General features: G+C 44.5%; 2 protein-coding genes and 1 pseudogene across 3 annotated transcripts; 1 reads left to right on the top strand and 2 right to left on the bottom strand.

The window, feature by feature from the left end:
• Positions 1 to 7,726: 7,726 nt before the first annotated feature.
• LOC119348806 lies at positions 7,727 to 11,289 on the bottom strand (annotated as a pseudogene).
• A 50-nt stretch (positions 11,290 to 11,339) lies between these two features.
• LOC119348805 (G-type lectin S-receptor-like serine/threonine-protein kinase At2g19130) lies at positions 11,340 to 16,652 on the bottom strand. 2 transcript variants are annotated; one of them, XM_037616794.1, is made up of 3 exons: positions 13,461 to 16,652; positions 13,069 to 13,219; positions 11,340 to 12,570 (listed from the first exon to the last, which is right to left on the bottom strand). In XM_037616794.1, the coding sequence occupies exon 1, from the start codon at positions 16,553 to 16,555 to the stop codon at positions 14,024 to 14,026; it is 2,532 nt and encodes an 843-aa protein (XP_037472691.1). In that variant the 5' UTR covers positions 16,556 to 16,652; the 3' UTR covers positions 11,340 to 12,570; positions 13,069 to 13,219; positions 13,461 to 14,023. The 2 variants fall into 2 exon arrangements, with proteins under 2 accessions (XP_037472691.1, XP_037472690.1); XM_037616793.1 differs by lacking the exon at positions 11,340 to 12,570 and having other exon boundaries at positions 12,601 to 13,219.
• Positions 16,653 to 19,558: 2,906 nt separating this feature from the next.
• LOC119350622 lies at positions 19,559 to 20,294 on the top strand. The gene is made up of 2 exons (XM_037618362.1): positions 19,559 to 20,079; positions 20,135 to 20,294. The coding sequence occupies exons 1-2, from the start codon at positions 19,559 to 19,561 to the stop codon at positions 20,292 to 20,294; spliced, it is 681 nt and encodes a 226-aa protein (XP_037474259.1).
• Positions 20,295 to 24,096: the final 3,802 nt, after the last annotated feature.

The following is a 24,096-nucleotide window of genomic DNA, read 5'->3' on the forward strand; positions in this document are numbered from 1 at the left end:
AGTAGTAGATGCAGGCAGGAGTCGGTCTACTTGTATCGGACATGATGCCTATATACATGACCATTGCCTTGAATATTGTCATAACTATGTGATTTTCTATCAATTGCCCAACAATAATTTGTTTACCCACTGTATGTTTTTTGTTCGAGAGAGAAGCCTCTAGTGAAAACTATGGCCCTTGGGTCTATCTTTATCATATATTAAAACCCAAAAATATTTTGCTGCAATTTATTACCATTACTTTATTTTGTGTTTTTGTTTATCTATATACCATTATCAGATTTGATCCTTGCAATTAGCCGCCAACGGATTGGTAACCCCTTGTTTGCGTTGGGGGGAAGTATTTGTTCTTTTGTGTGTAGGTGTTGTTCACGAGGTATTACATGGTTCTCCTATTGGATTGACAACCTTGGTTCTTAACCGAGGGAATTACTTATCTCTACTATATTGCATCATCCTCTCCTCTTCGGGGAAATCCCAACGCATCTCACAAGTAGCAATCCGTATGACGCATGCTATGATTGCCATGTTTATTATCTACTCATTGATTAGATTAATCAAAAAGGTGCTTATATTTCTATCAATACAAAAACCTTATTTTAGACACTTTTCGATTCAAGGCTTTGTCGTGACTCTGAAACCGGAAAAGTTTATCGGAATGCTTTTTAAGCGGTTCCAGACGAGGACCACATTATGGCTCACAACTATGAACGTGTTCTAGGTTAGTGTTGTGATTCCCAGTGGAACGATTGATCCTAAAAACGACAAGGCATTCAGGAAACCCACCACTGTCTTTGTGGGAGCCTTTCTTAGTGTGATCGGAGACAAGTTGCTTGACTCGTCTCTTCATATGTGGGTCGCGATAAACTTGTGGGATGCGCTCTAAGCTAAGTTTGGGGCAACCGATACCAGAAGTGAACTATATGCTATGGAGTAGTTCCATGATTACAGGATGGTTGATAACCGTTCTGTATTAGATCAGGCTCATGAGATATAGTGCATCGCTAAGGAGCCAGAGCTCCTGAAGTGTGAGTCACCGAACAAGTTTGTCACGGGTTGCATTATTGCAAAACTCCCTCCTGGATGAGGAACTTCGCTACTTCTCTCAAGCATTTGAGACATGAATTCTCTATTGAGGATGTCATCGATCATCTAAGTGTTGAGAAGAACCCGTGAGCAAAGGACTCACACATAAAAGGGGCAGAGGGTTCTTCTAGCACCAATGTGGTGCAGAAGAATTTCCACAAGTTCAAGGGAAAGAACACTATCTAGCAAAATACTACCTTCAAGGAGAAGGAAAAAAAAAGAGATGACTGCTTTACTTGTGGTTCAAAGGAAGATTGTGCAAACAAGTGCCCAAAGAAGTACAAGAAGCCAGGACAAGACTCCAAATCTGTCAATATGACTATGAGCAACAATGATGGGACAACTGGGTATGGAAATTTGTTTACCGTACTTTCAGTTTGTCAATACACTGATTAGTGGGTTGACACAGGGGCCAATATTCATGTGTGTGCTGATGTGTCATTATTCTCTTCTTACCAGGTTGCACAAGATTGCTTCGTCCTGATGGGGAATGGCTCGCATGATTCAGTTCATGGTGTTGGCAGGATAGATATGAAGTTTACTTTGGGAAGGATCGTGCAACTGAAGAGTGTGCAACATGTTCCCGTCATCAAGAAGAATATCGTTAGTGGCTCCCTTCAATGTAAAGAGGGGTTTAAGTTAGTATTCGAGTCCAATAAAGTAGGCGTATCTCGATAGCGACTGTTTGTTGGAAAAGGATATGATTGTGGAGGTTTGTTCTGCCTTTTGCTAGCAAATTTCTGTAATAAAGTTGTGAACCAAATTCATTCTAGCATGAACAAATCTGAGGTTTGGCATTCACGCCTTTGTCACATTAATTTCGGTTGTATGAAGTGGCTAGCTAAGATGGATTTAATCCTGAGTTTCACTTTAGCCAAAGGCTCTACAAGCTAAGCAACCTTGCAAGCCTCACAAGGCTGCGAAGGAGAGACACCTAGCACCACTAGAGCTCATACGTTCAGATCTTTGCGAGATGAATGGTGTGTTGACTAAAGGTGGAAAGAAATATTTCATGATGTTGATTGATGATTCCATTAGATTCTTCTATGTTTATTTGTTAAATACTAATCTCAAGGCTCTACACTACTTTAAAATCTATAAGGCAGAAGTTGAGAACCAACTTGAAAAGAAAATAAATCAAGTTCGATCTGATCGTGGTGGAGAGTACTTTTCTAATGAGTTTTATTAAGTCTGTGCGGAACATATAGTATTATTCATGAGAGGACGCCTCCCTACTCACCCCAGCCAAACGGGGTTGCCGTATGGAAAAACCATACTCTAAGAGATTTGGTTAACACCATGTTAGATACATCGGGTTTATCCAAGGCATGATGGGGGTAGGTTGTATTGACATCATGTCATGTCCTAAATAAAGTTCCACAAAGGATAATGAGACTACTCCCTATGAGCAATGGGAGAAGAAAAGAACTACACTCTCTTGCGCACTTGGGGTTGTTTGACGAAAGTCAATGTGCCGATAACCAAAAAGCGTAAGTTGGGACCAAAGACTATGGACTGCGTTTTTATGGGTTATGCCAAGCATAGCATTGGCTACATATTTCTAGTGGTGAAATATGATGTACATGACGTAAAGGTCGGTACGATCATGGAGTCTAAAGATGCTACATTCTTTGAGGATATTTTCCCCATGAGAGATATGCAAAGCACTTCTATACTAGAATCTGATGAGACTCCTGAATATGTCATTCCGATAGAATATTACGAACAAAAAGGTGATGAAAGTTCCATGGAGGATGATGAGGAAGCTCCTATTAGGAGCAAGAGACAAAGGGCTGCAAAGTCCTTTGGTGACAATTTCCTCATGTACCTCGTGTATGACACTCCTAGTTCCATTTCAGAAGCCTATGCATTATCGGATGTTGACTACTGGAAGGATGGGGTCCGTAGCAAGGTGGATTCCATCTTAGCTAACGAGACATGGGAGATCAATGGTCGTCCTTATGGTTGCCAACCATTGGGATGCAAGTGGGTGTTCAAAAAGAAGCTTAGGCCCGTTGGTACTGTTAAGAAGTACAAGGTTAGGCTTGTGGCCAAGTGTTATACCCAAAAAGAAGAAGATTTCTTCGAGACTTACTCACCTATGGCTAGGCTGACAACCATTCGAGTGTTACTCTCATTTGCTGCCTCATATGCTCTTCTTGTTCATCAGATGGACGTTAAGATGACTTTCCTTAACGGAGAGCTAGACGAGGAAATTTACATGCAACAACCAGATGACTTTGTAGTAAATGGTCAGGAAACAAAGGTGTGCAAGCTATTGAAATCTTTATATGACCTGAAAGAAGCGCCTAAGCAATGACATGTGAAGTTTGATAAAACTTTGACATCTGCTGACTTTGTTGTTAATGAAGCTGAAAAATGTATATACTATCGCCATGGTGGGGGCTAAGGAGTTACAGTGTGTCTGTATGTCGATGACATACTCATGTTTGGGACCAACCTCAAAGTAATTGAGGAGGCCAAGGCTTTTCTATCTCATAACTTTGAGATGAAAGACCTATGGGTGGCCGATGTTATCTTGAACATCAAGCTACTGAGAGATAATAAGGGTGGAATTACACTTCTTCAATCCCACTATGTTGAGAAGATTTTGAGTCGTTTTGGATATTCGAACTGCAAACCTTCTACAAAATCATATGATCCTCATGTGGATTCGAAAGTTCGAAGGCATAGCTATAGATCAATTGAGACACTCTCAAGTGATTGGTTCACTCGTGTACTTCCTCCTTCCATATATATAGGGCCTAATGCATTTTTTTAGATTGCCTTTGACTATTGATAAGATTAACAATATATGAGATGTATAATATAAAAATTATATCATTAGAAGTTCATTTCACGTACGAATTTGATGGTGTGCTTTGTGTAACTTGCATGTCATATATTATTGCTGTAACATGTAGTCAAAGTTAGCCTCCAAACATGCATTAGGCCCTATATACATGGAATGAGGGAGTACCTAGCTTGTGTTACTTGGCCAGACATCTCATTTGTTGTGTGCAAACTGAGCCGCTTTTTCTCCAATGCAGGAGATGTGCATTGACATGCCGTTGGGTGAGTCATGCATTATTTGCAAGGTACTATGAACTATGAAATTGACTATACTGGTTCCCGATGGTACTTGAGGCTTATAGTGATTTTGAATTGGATATCTGATGCTAATGAGATGAAAGCCACAAGTGGATATCTTTTGTCAAAGAGTTGGCCCCCTCCGAGCCGTGGTCCATCGCTCATCTCGCGTCTGGTGCAGCAGGACCGAGCTCGTCTCGAGCCCGGCAATGGGACCGAGCCCGTCTCTTGCCCGGGGCTGCAGGACGGGTCGATGGAGGGCAGTTTAGGCCAGCCTATTGGCTCTCAACGCTGGGGGCCGCACAGGGGTGCGAAAGGCAGGGCCTTACCACTTGTCTCTTTGGTTGGGGTAGCGGCAGGTCTCGGGTGAGGTGGTGTCAAGGTCTTGGATGCCGGGATGGCGGCCCTGGTGGTGGTAGTGCGGTGCTCATGGGCAGAGACGTGGATCGATGTTGCCCGGTGGCCATGGCCATGTGGGCAGCGTGGTCACCGGGGTGTGACGTTCGGTGGCGGTGTGTGTTGGCCGGGGTGAAAACCTGTTCCATCTTCGGACGGACCAGCGGCGGCGAAGCTCGTTCCCTTCTTCGGATCGGGTGGTGGCGGCGCACCCGTGTAGTATTTTTCTTGAAGGCGCCGCCTTGAAGCCCACAGTTCGTCGTATGCGGCTTCATCTCTTCGTGGTGGTGTGTTCATGGTTGAATCATCCGGTTGCTCTTGTAGTGCTAGGAGTGGTGTTGTTGCGCTCAGCGCCTCTCTATCCTGTCTTGGGTATATACGTGTGTTGTGGTGGTATGCGTCTGTATCGTTTTTATATATATAACGGGACGAAAACCGGTAAAATGACGTGCTCGGAGTTCTGCATAAGGAGCTTGGAGATTTCCAGGCAAATACGACGGCTGCATGCTGGTTTGGTCTGAAGCAGCCTCCCTAGTCACCAAACAGATCGACAACAACTTCGACAAGCATCGCACCTATGGCGTGTCTTCTTTTGCAAAATGGCCATTTGTCGTAGTGATCTTAGCTCGCTTCTATGGCGTCTCAAACGTTGTTTGCTCTTTTGTAATATTAGCTTTAATAAACATATGTACTGTGCTTTGATCGACCATTGCTGAATGTTGATCCCGCGCTTAATGTGTTTGTTTATACAGCAAACAAATGCTTCCTCCATCTCACAATATACATAGGGCGTATTTGATCCTTTTAAAGTTAAATTTTAATCAAATTTATTGATAAAGGTAGCTGAACACAGAAACGACATTGATGGTTCCTTCCAAAAAATGTAGATCCAGCCTTCAAGATTGGTCTGGAGTTCCACAAAGGTGGCTATAGTTTGGGAAATGGATGGTCTTCTTATAACATTAGTTTACATATTCTCACAATTATTTTTCCCCCAAAAAAGGAGGATATTTTCACAAGCCAGAGTCGACCATCGCAGTTTGAAATGCACTTCACAGATAATTGTGGGTTCCTAAGAATCACGCCAACAAACTGACGAATTTTAGCCTCTGACATACCTCCCAAACCTTAGTTCAGAGATAAAGGTTGGTCGTTCGGAGAAATTTAGTGCGATGAACAGACACTCGAGAGCTGTGGCTGGGATGTCGCCAGGTGCCACGGTGGTATTAAGATGCCGGCGAGCTCGACGGCTGCAACATCAGGGAAGCCCTACTTAGATAGAGTGGAGTCCGCATAAGCAGCAGCAAATGGGCCGGGATTGCTGAACTACTGCCGGTTCAGCTTACCGTGTAGTATTTTCTTTACTACTCCCTCCGTTCCTAAATATAAGTCTTTGGAAAGATTCCACTATGGACCACATACGGAGCAAAATGAGTAAATCTATACTCTAAAATGCATCTACATACATCCATATGTGGTTCATAATGAAATCTCTACAAAGACTTATATTTTGGAACAGAGGGAGTAGACTAGAAGGCCTCGCACGGAGAAAACTGTCATTTTGGTGTTTACTTTTGGCCTGAAATTTTTCTCTTCTTATTGCATTCTTTAGTTCTTAAATAAAATAAAATATATAATGTGCATAAAAACCCAAAACAACTATTAAAATCATAGTAGATGAACAGAAATAGTAGGGATATAAAGCACTACCTGACTGAACATACAAAAGCACATGGCCACAACTCTGTCTTCAGTTCCATCCTGTCTCCAGGTTTCGGGACTAGATCATCAGCACCATCACCAGGATCAGGCTCTTCGTGATACACCCACAGGCATGGCATTCTGGTATGGCTTCACCTTGGCATTCTGGTATGGCATCACCTTAGCATTCAGGTTCAATTTCTATGCCTTGCACAATACACCCCTCTTTCGAAGACGTAACAACTCTATCATGGGAACTCTTGGAATTCTCCCGGCGATGCATTCAAAGACGCTGATAAGCAGCAGCCCTCCAACAACAGAGGCACTTGCTAGTGAGCTTGTGACCAATAACGGCATCAGGTGTCCGGTTCCCGAAAAAATTCATCTTCATGGGAATCAAAGATTTTGTGGCCCCTGACTTTGCCCAGTCCAAGGTAGCAGCTTCCTCATTCAACTGAATAGATAGCACCTATATAAACCTGCTTATTAAGAGCTAAAAAGTTAACATCATGGTCAGAGTGCACCATATGTGCCTGAAATATATATAAAAAAAATAGAATAAGTGAATACATAACAGCCCATAATTACACACCCAAAGATGATCTGCACAAGAAATTTCTGTTCTATGAGAAATGAAACAAATAACCTTGCAAGTTAGTGAAGTAGAGTAAATTTAGTAATACTTCATATTTCAAGTCATCAGTTCTTGGGAAAGGGGATATCCTCTCCCATATTCTACATGAATAATGAGACACACAATATATTCACATAAACCAGATTTGGCTGCATAGGAAAAAAAACACCTACATATTCTACTGGTGTCATTTCAATCATGATCCTCACTCGCCACCTACGTTGAAAAAACCTAAGAAACTGCACAAAGAAGAGGTAAACATGCTGCGTGAAGATTGTTAACTTGTTCATGATCATGATTATACTACTAAGGTCACAGGAAAGCATTTGCATTATTTTCAGAGTCTCCAAAGGTTCTCAGGTGGCACCCTACAATGGGCAAGCGCAACATTGAAATCCCAGATGCCATGATTGGCTTGGCCAGGACCATACAAATCACACACAAATTGGGAAATAACAGGCCGATGTAGTCTCTAGATCAAATCCACCCACAACTTTCAGATCTGACATCTTCCTACTTGCAGAACTGCAGAAACTGCTGCAGTTTGAAAACAATTATTTAAACCATAGCTGGCTTCTTGCCTAAGCATGCTAAGACTAACCTATTCTGCTGCAATTAAAAATTCCGAAGTTCCCATCCTTGCTCTGAAAAGAGCAAACCATACACATATTTATATCTCTGCCATATCTTTCTTACCATATACTCCCTCCGTCCCATAATATAAGAGCGTTTTTGACACCAGTGTAGTGTACAAAATGCTCTTATATTTTGGGACGGAGGGAGTATAGATAATTGCACGCCTAAATAAGAGACAGCTAATTAGCAACTGCAAGCTTGCCTTCCTTTATTCCTTTCTCTCCACGTTACAACTTTTAAGAAAATTGCTGAAATTAAAAGACTAGTACTATGTTCAGTACAAGTATTATATTACATTGAAGTTGCAACACCAGATTATTCCGTTATAGCTGCAAGCAGTCTTGGCATTGGGGGCACATCAATCTCCTGTAGACCCTCGAGAACCCGGACTACTTCACCCATGGTCGGCCGATCCAACTCATTATCTTGGATGCACCAACATGCAACTTTGCAAATCCTTTCAGCCTCTTCCAAGTTGAAGTCACCATGTACCCGTGGATCCACCAAACTCTTCAAATCTCCACTGTGAAGCTTGCTTATGGCTTGCACAGGGAAGTATTCGATATTCTGGTTACTGTTGATGCTGCTGTCAGGTGAGGAATTCCTCCTTCCTGATATGATTTCCAATAGCACCATGCCGAAGCCGTAAACATCGACTTTCGGTGTGATCGCCACTCCAGTAAGCCACTCTGGGGCAAGATAACCCACAGTTCCTCTGAATGAAGTCAGAATTCGGCTGAAATCCCTTCCCACAAACGCTGCCAACCCAAAGTCTGCAACTTTAGGAACAAATGATGCATCCAGAAGTATGTTCTCTGGCTTAATATCATAGTGTATGATGCACTCACGACAACCCTGGTGCAAGTAGCACAATCCTCTAGCAACTCCTAGGGATATCTGACATCTGATGTTCCAATTCAGGATGACAACATTTGCATTGCTCTTCTTAAATAGATGACCATCAGGAGACCCATTTAACATGTGTTCATACACAAGTAATCTGTGATCACCTTCGCAGCAGAAACCAATCAATTTGACTAGGTTTATGTGTTGGATCAGTCCAATTGAGCTCACCTCGGCCCTGAATTGCTTCTCTCCTTGACGGGCACCATCGAGCCTTTACACTGCTATAGTAGTCGTTGAGTCACTTAACACCCCCTTGTATACAGAACCAAAACCACCTCCTCCAAGCTTTTCTGAGAAGCTTTTAGTAGCACGAACCAAGTCAGTGTATCTGAAGGCTACGATTCCACCAGCACTACCTGGATTGTCGTATATAGGCAAACCACAGCACTTGAATTTGTACCTCCAAATCAGTAACAACAGCATGACCATTATTAACCCAAAACCAATAATACTTGCAATAGTAACAACTCCGACCTTTGGTTTTCTTTTGTTATTTCTGGAACCTGGTAGCAAATCTTTGGCAGCAAGGCGAAGATAAAGAACATCTTCAGAATTATTATCAATGCCATCATTAAGATTTACACTAAACAATTCCCCATGCCAGACAGAGCATCTGCTATTGCTATAGGAATAGGCAGTGCAGGAGCAGGAACCAAGACATGCTTCTTCACATTTACTTTTAGTAGCAACATCTATAATTTGCGGGTTGTAGGGCAGTGCAACTTGAGCAATGGGGTGGAATATGTCTGTTGAATTTGTCATGTTTTTGTTGTTACCACTAGTGCTGCAATGTAACGGTGTGTTTCTGATGCATCCTCCTGTTCGATCCTCAAACTCCAAATCCTGCGGTAACTTCTGGGAGAAACTCTCCATACAGTCACATGATAGATGTGCAATGCCGTTGCAGACCGTGAAAGGTCCGCAAGTAGCAGGCGGAGTGCAGGGATCGGCAGGCTCAGAATATATGCTTTGCCAAGACTGGCTGGCTTGTGACCAAACATTCACCTTTATCTGACCAGAGATATCTAGTGAGACAAACACAGAAGACGATGATTCATCCGGCAAAGTGTACATGTAGTACTCCTCTTGGTCGTTGTCAACATATGTTGGGTTAATCAAACCTTTTGTCCGGGGATCCAAATCTAACGTGGTCTTGATTAATTGCACAAGATTCAACGATGATGTTCTGGAGGATGCCCAATGCCAGTACACTACCGAGGGGTTGCGATGCTTGAGGACGATCCCGGTGCTGTCTAGTTCAATGCTGTATGACCCTAGACCCAGATCAATGAGGCTTTTCTTTGATATGTACTGACGAATGAAACCAGGGACCTTGTTCCGGCCTAACTTGGCACCAGGAAGCGCAACATCTGTTGGGTAGTCGAAGCTCTGCCACAACATGTCTTGGCTATTTGCGAGTAGGGCAAGGTTACCACTGTTCAAGAGAACAACGGCAATAGAGGCGGTGGTGTTTATGCTACTGGTTTTCCTATTGACAATGTGAGTGGACCAAACAATGGATTCAGTTTTGGCGGCATGGTTTATGATGACAAGATTGCCATCGCTTGAGATCTTGAGCTGTGTCAGGTTGAGGTTGGGGTGGGTGATGGGCTCCTCTCTATTAGCAACCCACACGGTAGTGAAAACTGGGATCTTATTGAACCATATGCCAAGGTACCAGCTGGAGCTGGGGGAGGTGGCATTGCGGGACGACTTACTGATGCTGCTTGCTGCTGGCTGGAAGAAGCCAAGGGCGAACTTGCCGTTTCTTGAGATGAGCTTGTCACCAACACCGAGCGCGTGGCCTGCTGTGAGAGTGTCTTCAGTGGCAGCTGCAGAGGAGCACCAAGGAGCAGTGTGCAAGAGGAGAAGCCCGAGTAGTATGTAGAGGGGAGGCATGCTGAAAAAGTGTGAATAATTTAGAGAAGAAGAGTAGGTGCATATATAGAATGGAAGGCCAAGTGTTCAGCAGACTGAAGCTGACGGGGAAGTCAAGTAAGTTCACATTGGGACAGAATAAGCATAAATACACAACAGTGGTACCATAAATACAAAACTGTGGTACCATAAATACAAGGCTGTACTACCATAATTGCAAGGCAGGACTTTCAATGGACCATGGTCAGGTCAATCACGAGGCTTTCACCAACCTTCGTATTAATATTAACCTAAACCAGAAAAGGTACCTCACATATTAGAGGGGAGGGCTATCTTCGAATAGAACTTTTCGAAACACTTTTACTAACCAACCAACAAAATATTATCTCCGTTCCTTTATATAAGGTGTATTTGTTTTTTCATAAGTCAAACATGTGCATGTTTGACCGATTTTTTAGAAAAATATATCAATATCCACAATATGAAATTTATATCATTTGATCCATCATGAAAAGTAGTTTCATATTTTATCTATTAGGCATTGCAGATATTGTTATTTTATTCTACAATCTTGGTCAAACATTCAAATGGTTGACTTGCACGAAAACCAATACACCTTATATTCTGGAACGGAGGGAGTATTTTCTTCAATGCATAGTCGAACACTACAAATGCAAATTCAAGGCATATCAACACAGAAGATCAACAAAAACTCCCTCCCCAGAAAAGTACTACTCCCTCCGATCCATATTACTTGTCGCTCAAATGGATGTATGCTAGATACATCCATTTGAGCGACAAGTAGTATGGATCAGGGGAGTACCACAAAAATACGATAATGTTGTAAGCTAAAGTTGGTACTGAAATTTCAACTTATGCCTAGATAAGCTTTGAAACCGTCCCTAGCTAGCAGAATAGGACCATACTTTCAGTGGACCATAGCTTATCTACGAGGACTTTCAGTGGACCATACTTACCATTCATCAACCCTCATGGCAATGGCTTCAATGAGCATGGCGGGCTGGCAGAATAGGGGAAATGGCAACACACAGAGCAGTGCCGCTCTGTTTTTGAGGGAGAAAAATCATCAATATAATGCTAGATGTAATTTGGCAATGTCGGCAAATCCTACATAAGTAACAGCAAGGGAGCTTCCTTCTATATCTCATCCAGTCCATTGCTACAACTGGAAGTATATATGTCAAGAACCCTCATGGCATGCTGCTTGTCCGTCAGTGTTCACTGGTCAGCCAACAACGCAATCGCCTGAACGACCATGGTATTAGCCTAAACCAGAAAGAAAAAACACCTCACTTGTATGAGGGTTATATTCTACAAATACAAATTCCACGTATATACAGAAGCTCCTTAGAAAGACAAACAAAAGTATGACCACAGAAATAAAACAAATGCTGTGAGCTGCAGTTGGCAAACTTAAAACACATATGAGCTACAGAAGTTTCAGGGTGATCTACAGCTTCATCGATTTCAAGTCGCCTTCTCTAGTTCAACCCCTGTTAGACTGGTTGCTTCCTCTTTTTGTTTGAGTCCCTTGTTTAAACCTTCTTTTCATTTATTTTATTTTTTACCCAAGGACATGTAAATCATGTACACCGTTTTTTATCTATAAAAAATCACACTCCAGGGGCTTCCCCTGTGGTATTTCAGTCAAGAAAAGAAAAAGGAATGGTGGTAGTGGTGGCAATATCAGAGTGCCAGGCCCAACTCTTCAGGACTGATATTTAACTTATACATACACAAGCAATGGCACCATCCTAGGCTCTTGGACCATGCTCCAACCCAGACATAAGATTCATCAAGCCCTCTCATTAGATCACATGCCTACTGTGAAGAGTCAAATCTTCCCCTCGGTGAACTTGTAAGTGCGAAAGGTTAATCTACAGAAGGTCAGAAAGAAAGCACCTAACAGGCAAAATCTTCTTTTATAGCATTGACAAGTTCAGGATAAAGGAAATACAGCATACATCGATATATCTAAAAGCAGAGCATCTAGAGAACAGGCTGCTCCTCTATTGTCAGAACAGGAAATATGGCAACAAATAGAACAGCAAGGAATAAACAATCTTTTTTCAAGATGAGTTGGACCTGCAATAGTTGGGAAAATACAATTTTGGACAGCGTGTGGGAAGAGAAGAGAAGAGAAGAGAGAGCTCACCACCACCAGCCAACCATTTCTCAGCTTGTAGAACCAGAGGTAGAAACACCGTCGTATAGCCGTTGGCCTGCCAGTCATGAATAGAGAAAGAGATGAGATGGAGGCCTGCCATTCGCGGTGTTGCAATTCGCCGCCGGAAGCGACTCTCTAGACGGAGGGACCGAGATTCGAGTGGCTTTACAGTATGATTTGGTTTATCCAAGACTATATAGGAATCAGACAGGCATTTCAAAATACCAGGTGATTATACAGCTTGTTCAGTCTCCTGATTAGGTACATTCTGAAAACAATTATTTAACAATACCTAAGCATGCTAACAGTAACCTATCCCTGCACTGTAATTAGAAGTTTCAAAGTTCCAATCCCAGGTCTAAAAAGAACACCACAATTATCACCTAGATGTTTTTATGCAGGATGAATCGCTGCAGCTTTTTCTCTAAGCAGTTTAGTATGAGCGTGTAAGCACAGTGCAATGCTTAACACAGCACATAAATACATCAGCACATTTGCATACAGTAGAAAGAAAAAAAAACATTTGTTTGCTGCTGCTGGTGGAATCCTTTACCAAATTTGTAAGATTTGGGATGCTTAAAAGCCCATATGAAGTTATTACAGTAGGAGGATGCTTCTGCATTGCTCTGGCAGCATGGACTCAAGGAGATAGAGCACTTTATGTGACGAATTATCGTCCAGTGGCGGAGGTTTCTTCTAGGTTGCTGCATATAAAAACGTCATTATTAGCTAAGTTACTTTCGAGCAAAACCATACTAAAAAAAGAAAGAATGTCATTGCATTACTATATAATATGGTGAATATGAAAGAAGAATTCTATCATCACTATAATCTCCAAAAAAACTCAAAAGGTGATAATATCATCCAGAGAAGATGGTGATAGCAGAAAAAGATCAATACACGTCAAGTGCATTTATATGTAGCAGTAGTCAACATATTACATACCATCATGTCCTATCTTCAAACCTGGATTCCTTTTCTCATTCGTATGAGCATGTTCCTTCGCAACCACGCCGGCACTGGAGCAAGCCTCACATTTCGCCAAGCGGGTAGGACACATTGGTTCAATCCGAGCAGACTACATGTTGGTGATCTTGCAGCAAGACGCCGTTCTTGTTTTCGCTGCCCTCGGACCCTTGTCTGTGGGTCCCGGGTGCCAGCACCGTGCAAAAAGGGCCACATCATCAAGGGAGCCACGGAGGCACGACCAAGCTATGCTTGCTCTTGATGAAAACGGGTAGTGGCATATATGTATAACTTCGATTTAAGGATTCAAGGATATGCATCAAACTAGTCCATCAACAAAGCATACACATATTTCAAGCTCTGCTGTATTTTTCTACAATGCTTCCTTACCATATAAAAACATAATAACAGAGGATTTAGCGACTGAAAGCTTGCCTTCTTCCTTTATTCCTTCCACTGCACATTACAATTTCCAAGAATTTGCTGAAACAAAGATTAATAACATCGATCGCATGTGAAACACTCTCTATGAATGATTAATATTACACTGGAGTTGCGGCACCAAGCTGTTCCGTTAGAGACGCAAGCAGTCTTGGCATAGGGGGCATATTAATCTCCTGTAGACCGTCAAGAACCCGGACCACTTCACCCATAGTCGGCCGATCAAACTCATTATCTTGGATGCACCAGCATGCAACTTTGCAAATCCTTTCAGACTCTTCCAAATTGAAGTCACCATGCAACTGTGGATCCACCAAACTCTTCACATCTCCGTCATGAAGCTTGCTGATGGCTTGCACAGGGAAATATTCAACATTCTGGTACCTGGTGGTGCTGCTTCTAGTGTTGTATGGTGTTTCTAGTGAGGAATTCCTCCTTCCTGATATGATTTCTAGAAGTACCATGCCGAAGCCGTAAACGTCAACTTTCGGTGTGATTGCAACTCCGCTAAGCCACTCTGGGGCAAGATAACCAGCAGTTCCTCTGAATGTAGTCATAACTCGGCTAAAATCCCTCCCCACAAACGCAGCCAACCCAAAGTCTGCGATTTTAGGAACAAATGATGCATCCACGAGTATGTTTCCTGGCTTAATGTCACAATGTATGATGCATTTGTGACAACTCTCATGCAAGTAGGACAATCCTTTGGCAACTCCTAGGGCTATTTGATATCTGGTGTTCCAATCTAGGACAGAAGCAGCATTGCCCTTCTCAAATAGGATACCATCAAGAGACCCATTTACCATGTGTTCATACACAAGTAACCTGTGATCACCTTCGCAGCAGAAACCGATCAATTTTACAATGTTGATATGTTGGATCAGTCCAACTGAGCTCACCTCAGCCCTGAATTGCTTCTCTCCTTGACGGGCACCATCAAGTCTTTTCACTGCTATATTAGTTGAGTCCTTTAAGACTCCTTTGTACACAGAGCCAAAACCACCTCCTCCCAGCTTTTCTGAGAAGTTTTTAGTAGCACGCACTAAATCAGTGTATCTAAAGGCTATTATCCCACCATCACTACCTTGATTGTTGTATAATGGCTTGAATTTGTTCTTCCAAATCAGTAGCAGCAGCACGAGCATTAGCAATAATCCAAAACCAATAATGCTTGCAGCAGTTACAACTCTAATGTTTGTTGCTTTTTTCTTCCTTTTTTCAAACTTGGCAGACGCAGCAAGGCGAAGATAAAGGGCATCTTTAGAATTATTATCAATGCCATCATTCAGATTTACACTAAGTAATTCACCATGCCAGACAGAGCATCTGCTATTGTTATAAGAATAAGCAGTGCAGGAGCAGGAACTGAGACAAGCTTCTTCACATTTGCTCTGAGTGGTAGCAACATCTATGCTTTGTGGGTTGTAGGGTAATGTAACTTGAGAAATGGGGTGGAATATGTCTGTTGAACTTGTCATGTTTTGGTTGTTAGCACTGGTGCTGCAATGTAAAGGCGTGTTTCTGATGCATCCTCCTGTTCGATCATCAAACTCCCAATCCTGCGGTGACTTCTGAGAGAAGCTCTCCATACAGTCACAGGATGGCTGTGCATTGCCATTGCAGACTGTGAAAGGTCCGCAGGTAGCAGCTGGAGTGCAAGCATCGGCAGGCTCAGCACATATGGTTTGCCAAGCAAGGTTGGCTTCCGACCAAACATTCAGCTTGACCTGACCAGAGATGTCTAGTGAGACAAACAGGGAAGATGATGATTCATCCGGCGAAGTGTACATGTAATACTCCTCTTGGTCATTGTCAACATATATCGGGTTCATCAAGCCTTTGGTGCGTGGATCCAAATCTATTATTGTCTTGAGTGTTGGTATAACACTCAGTGATGATGTTTTGGAGGATGCCCAATGCCAATAGACTACAGAGGGATTGTTGCGGCGCTTGAGGACGGCGACGCCGCTGGTGTCTAGTTCTAGGCTGTATGAGCCGAGACCCATATCAATGAGGCTCTTCTTTGACATGAACTTGCGACTGAAACCGGTGACCTTGTTCCAGCCAAGCTTGGCGCCAGAAAGCGCGATATCTGTTGGGTAGTCGAAGCTCTGCCACAACATCACTTTGCTATTTGTGAGTAGGGCAAGGTTTCCGCTGTTCAAGAGAACAGCGGCACCAGAGGTGGTGGTGTTTATGCTACTGGTTTGTGTCCTATTGACAATGCAAGTGGACCAAACAAGGGATTCAGTGACGGCATCACCATGGTTTATGACAATGACAAGATTGCCGTCACTTGAGAACTTGAGCTTTGTTGAGTTGATGTTGGGATGGGGGATGGGCTCCTCCCGATTAGCAACCCACACAACAGTAAAAACCGGGATCTTATTGAACCATATGCCAAGGTACCAGCTGGAGCTGGATCTGGAGCTGGTGGTGTTCTGGGACTTACTGATGGTGCTCGCTGCTGGCTGGAAGAAGCCAAGTGCGTACTTGCCGTTCATCGAGACGAGCTTGTCGCCAACGGCAAGCACTTGACCTTCAGTGAGGGTATCGCTTGCAGGTGCAGAAGAGCAACAGCAAGGAGTGTGCGAGAGGAGAAACCCAAGCAATAATATGTAGAGGAGAGGCATGGGGAAGAGTGTGAATGTGCTCTGCTCTGCTCTGCTATTTGAAGAAGGAAGAAGTGAATGTATATATAGACTGGAACAGGAAGCAATAATGTGTTCAGCTGATGTCTCACGCGTAATGTCACTACCATCCATTTGGGACCAACCAAGTTCAGATTAGGACAGCAGTGGCCCAATTCGAAGAGTGTGAATGTGAATTTGCTCTGCTCTGCTCCGCTAGGATGTATATCTAGACTGGGACCAATCAATTTTCGATTAGGAAGGCATGTACAGCTGACTGTCTCATGCGGAATTTCACTATGATCCATTTGGGACCAACCAAATTCAGATTAGGACAGCAGCAGCCCAATTCAGATTGGGACCACTATCTCTCTGCATAATACAAGGCAGGCAGTATTAGTGCATTACCATGAAAACTATGTGCTAGTCGGCAGGGTTGACAAGCTCCCTAGCACACCAAAGTAGACTTCAGATGATGCTTTCCACCACTACTAAGTGGTGGCCATGGACCTGGGTCAAGTCAGACATGAATTAGGCTTCCACAATGGCTGCCGCGGGCCATGGGCAAGTCAATCATGGGGCTTCCACCAAGCTTAACAGGAAAGCTGTATTTTTGGAATTTTCCACTATGACAGTGAGCTCTGGGCCGGGGAGTGCTAACCATACCCCTCATGGCATACTAAGTTGCTAAGTGTCAAAAGGTCAGTCAACAAGGAAGTGGCCTGAATGATCACGGCATTGACCGAAACCAACCCACAAAAATTTGCTGCAATGGTCGAATGTTACAAATGCAAATAGTATGCTAATGGAAAAGAGAGCTTCATTTCCACGCCTGCGGCAATAGCGAGGAACTTCTAACAGCACATGTCAACTACAGAAAGAAATACTCCTATTGGAAATTGACCAAGATTAGGAGTGGCATTCTTCAAGATTCAACTAGTTGACCAAGATTCAGACTTATGCAGTAGTATGATCGTATGAAACTATGAGTTGACCAAGATTCAACTAGTCTGATGTGGTATATGAGATGAGAGGAGGGGCTAACCGAACCTGCGGAGGAGAAAGTGGTCGTTGAGGCGCTCGAGCTTGCCGGCGTCGAAGCGGACGGCCGGTCGTGGTCGTCGTAGAGGTGAGGCCCGCGTCACACCCCATTCTCCCTGCCACGCTCTACGGCCGCCTGCAGACCGAACATTGCTCGCTGGCATACTCTCTCCGGCCGCCGCCGCCGCCGCGGCGAGGCTGGGAGGCGACGGCGGAGGGGTCGGAGGAGAGAGAGAGAGGAACGGGGGGCGTTTCATGAATGGGCCGGCAACGAGAGGGCCTGCTGGGCTAGGCCTTCTGTGGGCAACCACACTGACTGTGTGTAATATGGAGACATCGACGCACCACTTACATGCTTAAAAAAACATTTCTCAAAAAAAAAAGCATGCTTAAAAAGCATGCTAAAAAACATTCCCCCATCTTTCAAAAAATATTTTTAAATGTTTTAAAATATATGAATAAATTGTTCACAACACACGTGTCTATAATCTTTAAAAAATTCAAATCCAAACTCAAGATATGAATGCAGAATTTCTTTAGGGAGTAGACACATACGTTGTGAACGTTAAAAACATCATATATTTTTTTAAGTTGGGAGCTTGGGAGCATTTAAGGATGGGAGCAGCCAAATCCGACACCGCCGATCTCTACGCATGGCGACGCCACATCCCTCCACTTACCCCCTCGCGTTGACTCATCATCACCCTGAATTCCATGTTGTCATTGCAGAACAAATGATTTGTTCCTTCGAGGCCGGTGAGCGGTAGAGTAGGAAGGAGCATTAAACTGACAATTTAAGGCATAGTCCATTATTCAGTTGTGAAGAAGTCTAATCCGGTTGCTCTAGGTGGCCTTAACAGTCTCCACTGGAATTCTAATATATCAAAACATTGTTTGGAACAGATGACAAATTAATGTGCCTCAAGATCTGGTGGGGGTTGTTGAATCATAGATTGGGCCCATATGAACAATGATTCCTGGTTAATCTTGAGGACCCTGTAGGTATATGATAGGTGTGGGAAGTTTAGTACCACCTTGCTAATGGAGGAGAGTTGAGACCCCCTTTATAAGGCCTGCTCTACCACTTGTTATTGGGAGGTTGGAAAGAGATGTGGTACACATGCGCTTCTCCTTCATCGTCGCCCGCCTCGTCACGGCGCGCGGAAACAAGCCAAGCCGATGTCATACCTATGCGCTTTATTTTTGCCCGTCAAGAATGATTAATTCATCTCAGATTAATTACCGAGTCGCTAACCACGTTGGATCGTAGGTTGTCCACCTTCCCAGGATACACCGACTCCCTTCCCGGGGATGCGCCCCTTCTCGTGTATGATGACTCCCTTCCCAGGGGTGCGTCGACTCAATCGTGGGCCTAAGCCCAGGCCCACGACTCCTCACCTGACGACCTACATATTGGAGGAGTTGGTCAGTGCAGCCGACACACTCACTCCCTCCTTGCGCAACCCTAGCCGTCATTTACTGTTCCTCTCACTGTGTTGCTTCCGGCGATCCCATCTCGATGACCGCGTGCACGGTTGCTCGGTAGAGCAGGTGCCTCCGGAACCCCGTCGTTCGAGATTCTGCCCAGGAGAACGACAATAAGGTTTTTGGGAGCGTCTCAGCGCGACTGCTCTCGATACTTCCCCGTCCCCATTCGCCTCTGCTTCGACTACTTCCCCTGCATCGACTTCATGGCCAACACTGCCATCGCCAAGAAGAAGGCTGCGGATGACGCCTGACCAACTAACTGGAGAGTATTGATTCGTTCATCCTCAATTTGCCCGTTCATTTTTTTATTTTTATCTTTTCGGATAAAATAATTTCATTACTTAGCCAGAGTCATTACATTTAGATTGACATAGAGCAACAATCTCATCCGGCGCACAGCCCAACCAGACAGCCGTTTTGGGGAGCACACACCCCATGTGAGCCAGGGCATGGCTCGCCTTGTTTTGGTCCCTTTCAATGTGGTGCCATGATCCTCTACGCGTTGTCAACCTGTCATGGAGGCCCCACAGCAAGGGTTCCATCGTCGTGCTCACGGTCTTCCTCCTCTTCTGGGTCGGCATCGACGCCAGCGTCTACACGGCCTTCTGTGGCATCCTCTTCCCATGGTCCACGCTGCGCCGGTGCCTGGCCTCTGCTCATGGAGCGCTCCTGCATCACCTCCGCGGCGTGAGCCGGCTTCTCTGCCTGCCTTGCCGGCCCAGCCTATGGAGCCAGAGCGGCGGCAGCAGCACCGTCGGCGACGGCACCCTGCCGCAGTTTCTGGACCAAATACAGCGGAGTCACGTGCCCGCGCTTGCCCGGGAGACGCCAGCGCATGGCGGCGCGCGGTTGGCAACGGCGTATGACGTCCTGGCGTACGAGCAGCCAGAGGGCGGCGGCGGCACGTCGGAGTGTGCGCTCTGCCTCGGGAAGGTGGAGAAGGGGGATAAGGTGAAGCGGCCTCGGGAAGGGGGGCAAGGTGAAGCGGCCTCGGGAAGGTGGAGTGCGGCCTCTTGTTGGCGCGCGATTCTTGCGGTTTTGGCTGGGCCTCAGTTTGGACGACATCGGAGCTCAGTCTGGTCTCTGGTGCCTCGCCTATCAGGACATGGTCGCGGTGATGCACACTCCAGCTCGCGCGTCCAAGTTTGTAGTATCTGCGAAGCCCCGAGTGTTTTGCTGGTTCGCCACCTGGTTGGTTTTGTATGATGTATGAATTGCACGATGTATTGCTCATGTACAAAGGCACGTATATATGATGTACAATAGGTGGGTCATGACCTCAACTATACAAGGAACCAGGAGGTGCGTCCAATATACAGATATGCACAACACATATACTCAACACCCCCTGCAGTCGAAGCGGCACCGCTGCTAACGCAAAGACCGGACCGGAACTCCTCAAATGACGCCATAGGCAAGCCCTTGGTCATTGATATCTACAAATTGTTGGGAAGTAGGGACGTGTAAAACACGAATATGGCCAAGGTCCACCTGTTCTCGAACAAAATGAATATCCAACTCAATATGCTTGGTCCATCGATGATGCACCGGATTAGCGGAGAGGTAGACCACCGAGACGTTGTCGCAATAGACCACCATGGCATGGTCAATAGGGCAGGAGAGCTCCTGAAACAGCTGGCGAAGCCACGAACACTCGGCGACGACGTTGGCCACCGCACGATACTCAGCCTCAACACTGGAACGAGAGACCGTAGGCTGCCGCTTGGACGACCACGAGATGAGTGAGGGTCCAAGGTAGATATAATAGCCCGAGGTAGAGCGACAAGTGTCAGGGCAGCTCGCCCAGTCTGCATCGGAGTAGGCGGTGAGGGCGGTGTCGGCGGAGGCGTGAAGCGTCACGCCAAGATCCATAGTGCCACAAACATAGCGGAGAATCCGCTTGACAGCGGCCAGTGAACATCCCGAGGAGCATGCATATGGAGACACACCTACTGCACGGTATATTTCTGGTCGAGTCAGAGTGAGGTACTGGAGAGCACCAATGATAGACTGGTAGAAAGCAGCATCCGAAGCAGGAGAACCATCCATGACAGAAAGTTTGTGAAAGGATCGAGAAGAGGTGTCTAGAGGGGGGTGATTAGACACTAGGTGCTAAAAGTAGCAGTTTTTAATTTCTTTGAGTTTAAGTGGAGTTTTGGCACAAGTTTAACAATCACAATACATAACAAGCAAGCATGAAAAGAGTATATGAGCAGCGGAAAGTAAAGCATGCAACTTGCAAGAATGTAAAGGGAAGGGTTTGGAGAATTCATACACAATTGAAGACACAGATGTTTTTGTCGTGGTTCCGATAGGTGGTGCTATCGTACATCCAAGTTGATGGAGACTTCAACCCACGAAGGGTAACTGCTGCGCGAGTCCACAGAGGGCTCCACCCAAGAAGGGTCCATGAAGAAGCAACCTTGTCTATCCCACCATGGTCGTCGCCCACGAAGGAGTTGCCTCACTAGCGGTAGATCTTCATGAAGTAGGCGATCTCCTTGCCCTTACAAACTCCTTGGTTCAACTCCACAATTTGTCGGAGGCTCCCAAGTGACACCTAGCCAATCTAGAAGACACCACTCTCCAAGAAGTAACAAATGGTGTGTTGATGATGAACTCCTTGCTCTTGTGCTTCAAATGATAGTCTCCCCAACACTCAACTCTCTCTCACGGGATTTGGATTTGGTGAAAAGAAGATTTGAGTGGAAAGCAACTTGGGGAAGGCTAGAGATCAAGATTCATATGGTAGGAATGGAATATATTGGCCTCAACACAAGTGTAGGTGGTTCTCTCTCAGAAAATGTAAGTTGGAAGTGTAGGTTCGTTCTGATGGCTCTCTTCACGAATGAAGAGGAGGTAGAGGGGTATATATAGCCTCCACACAAAATCTAACTGTTACACACAACTTGCCAATCTCGGTGGGACCGAATTGAGAAACTCGGTCGGACCGATTAAGCAAATCTAGTGACGGTTAGGATTTTCGGTGGGATCGACATGCAAGTCGGTAGGACCGATATGGTTAGGGTTAGGGCATAATGTAATCTCGGTGAGACCGATTACACAAACTCGGCGGGACCGATTTTGGTAATAAGCTAACCAGAGAGTTGGTCAGGTAAACTCGGTGGGACCGATTCTCTCATCTTGGTGACACCGAAATGTTAAGAAAAGGAACCAGAGAGTTTACATTGCAATCTCAGTAGGACTGGTTACACAAACTCGGTGAGACTGACTTTGATAATGGACATACACAGAGAGATTACAATCCCATCTCGGTGAGACCGAGATACCTATCGATGAGACCGATTTGCTTACGGTTTGTGGCAGTGGCTATGTCATCTGAACTCGGTGGCGCCAGATAGAAAGAATTGGTGGGGCCGAGTTTGACTTTTGGTTTAGGTCATATGTGGATGTGAGAAGGTAGTTGAGGGCTTCGGAGCATATCAGTAAGCACTTTGAGCAAGCAAGCCATTAAGCAACACCTCGTCCCCTCTTGATAGTATTGGCTTTTCCTATAGACTCAAAGTGATCTTGGACCACTAAAATAGAAAATGTAGAGTCTTGTCCTTGAAGCTTGAGCCAATCCTTTGTCTTTAGCATCTTGAAGGGGTTCCGCATCCTCTAGTCCATGCCACTTCATTGTTGAACTTATCTGAAACATACTAGGTAAAAGTGTTAGTCCAACAAGAGATATGTTGACATTAATTACCAAAATCACCCAGGGAGCACTTGTGCTTTCAATCTCCCCCTTTTTGGTAATTGATGACAACATACATCAAAGCTTTAGATAAAGATATAGAGATAGCAAGTAAAGCTTTGAACAGACATGTAACATGCATAGGCTCCCCCTACATGTATGCAGTCAAGTGAATATGGAGTATAGAAGCATGTGAGTGCATAACCATGACAGAGTAAGCAATGTGTTACATGTATCTTGGCTATATGCATCAGAGTGAATGATGTGAATATGGGAAGTATACCTTCATGCTCATGAGTCCTTCTTGCAAACAATATGTACATCAGCAAGAATTCCTCATACACATGACTGTGATGCATATACTTACCTTGTGGTCTTGAGTTGGCTTAGGAAGAAATGAACCTGCGTAAACAAGGTTAGATAACACAGATGCACCTACTAGCTAGAGCAAAAAAAAGAAACCACAAGAGTACCAAGACTGGGATGACATGTAGAGAGTGAGTACTAAGTACTCCATTGGATATGTACATGTCCCCAAAGGTAACGATGTGCAATGAATTTAAGGGTTTCCTTCCCTTAGATGTCTTGCTCCCCCTGAATCTAGCATGGGGTACTGGGAGAAGATAGGGAACAGAAAATCAGAGCTCAAAGAAAATAAACAGAGCTAATGCAAACAACCAACTATGAACATGTCTTTCCCCTCTTGAAGACATGTGACTTCTCTCCTCTTGAGCGTCAAGCATCTGGGGTCCTTGATGATTACTCTCTATCCTTGAGTATTTTCTCCCCCTAGAGATATGATTAAGCTTTGATGTGATCTCTCTCTCCCCCTTTGACATCAATTTCCAAGAAGGGCTTCTGGAATTTGTCATGAATGGGTTTGGTCCTTGAGTCACAGAACAAAGCAACAAGCTAAATGTGATGCTGGTAGAGGACAAGATTCATTGAGTGGAGCTGGATCAAAAGTAACGCAGGAACAAGTGGCAAAATGTCTTTCTTGTAGTGAAATTGGTGGCACCGAGTATTATTCTTCGGTTGCACCGAAAGGAATCGCTTGAACCGAAAACAACAGACCGGTGGGAACGAGTTCATGACAGAGAAAACACTTGTCACCTCAGCTCACTAGACAAGTAAGATCTTACAAGGATTTGCAAGGAATTAACTGAAAGATTTGCAATGAATTGGATGTAGGGAATGCAGAACAGAAAATAAAAGAGAAGAAACTTTAAAGTAATCTAGATGAATTTTTTTTGAAAGGGGAAACAAATATGCATGAGACAAAATGCAAGAGCACAGAAAAGAACACAAGAGAACTTCA

This window comes from Triticum dicoccoides, chromosome 1B (assembly GCF_002162155.2).
Source record: "Triticum dicoccoides isolate Atlit2015 ecotype Zavitan chromosome 1B, WEW_v2.0, whole genome shotgun sequence".
Lineage (NCBI taxonomy): Eukaryota > Viridiplantae > Streptophyta > Magnoliopsida > Poales > Poaceae > Triticum > Triticum dicoccoides.

Coding starts and splice junctions, on each gene's coding strand:
- LOC119350622 (XM_037618362.1), top strand. CDS start 19,559: ATGTGGTGCCATGATCCTCTACGCGTTGTCAACCTGTCATGGAGGCCC. Junction 20,080..20,134: donor GGTGAAGCGGCCTCGGGAAG/GTGGAGTGCGGC, acceptor GCTGGGCCTCAG/TTTGGACGACATCGGAGCTC.
- LOC119348805 (XM_037616794.1), bottom strand. CDS start 16,555: ATGCCTCTCCTCTACATATTATTGCTTGGGTTTCTCCTCTCGCACACT.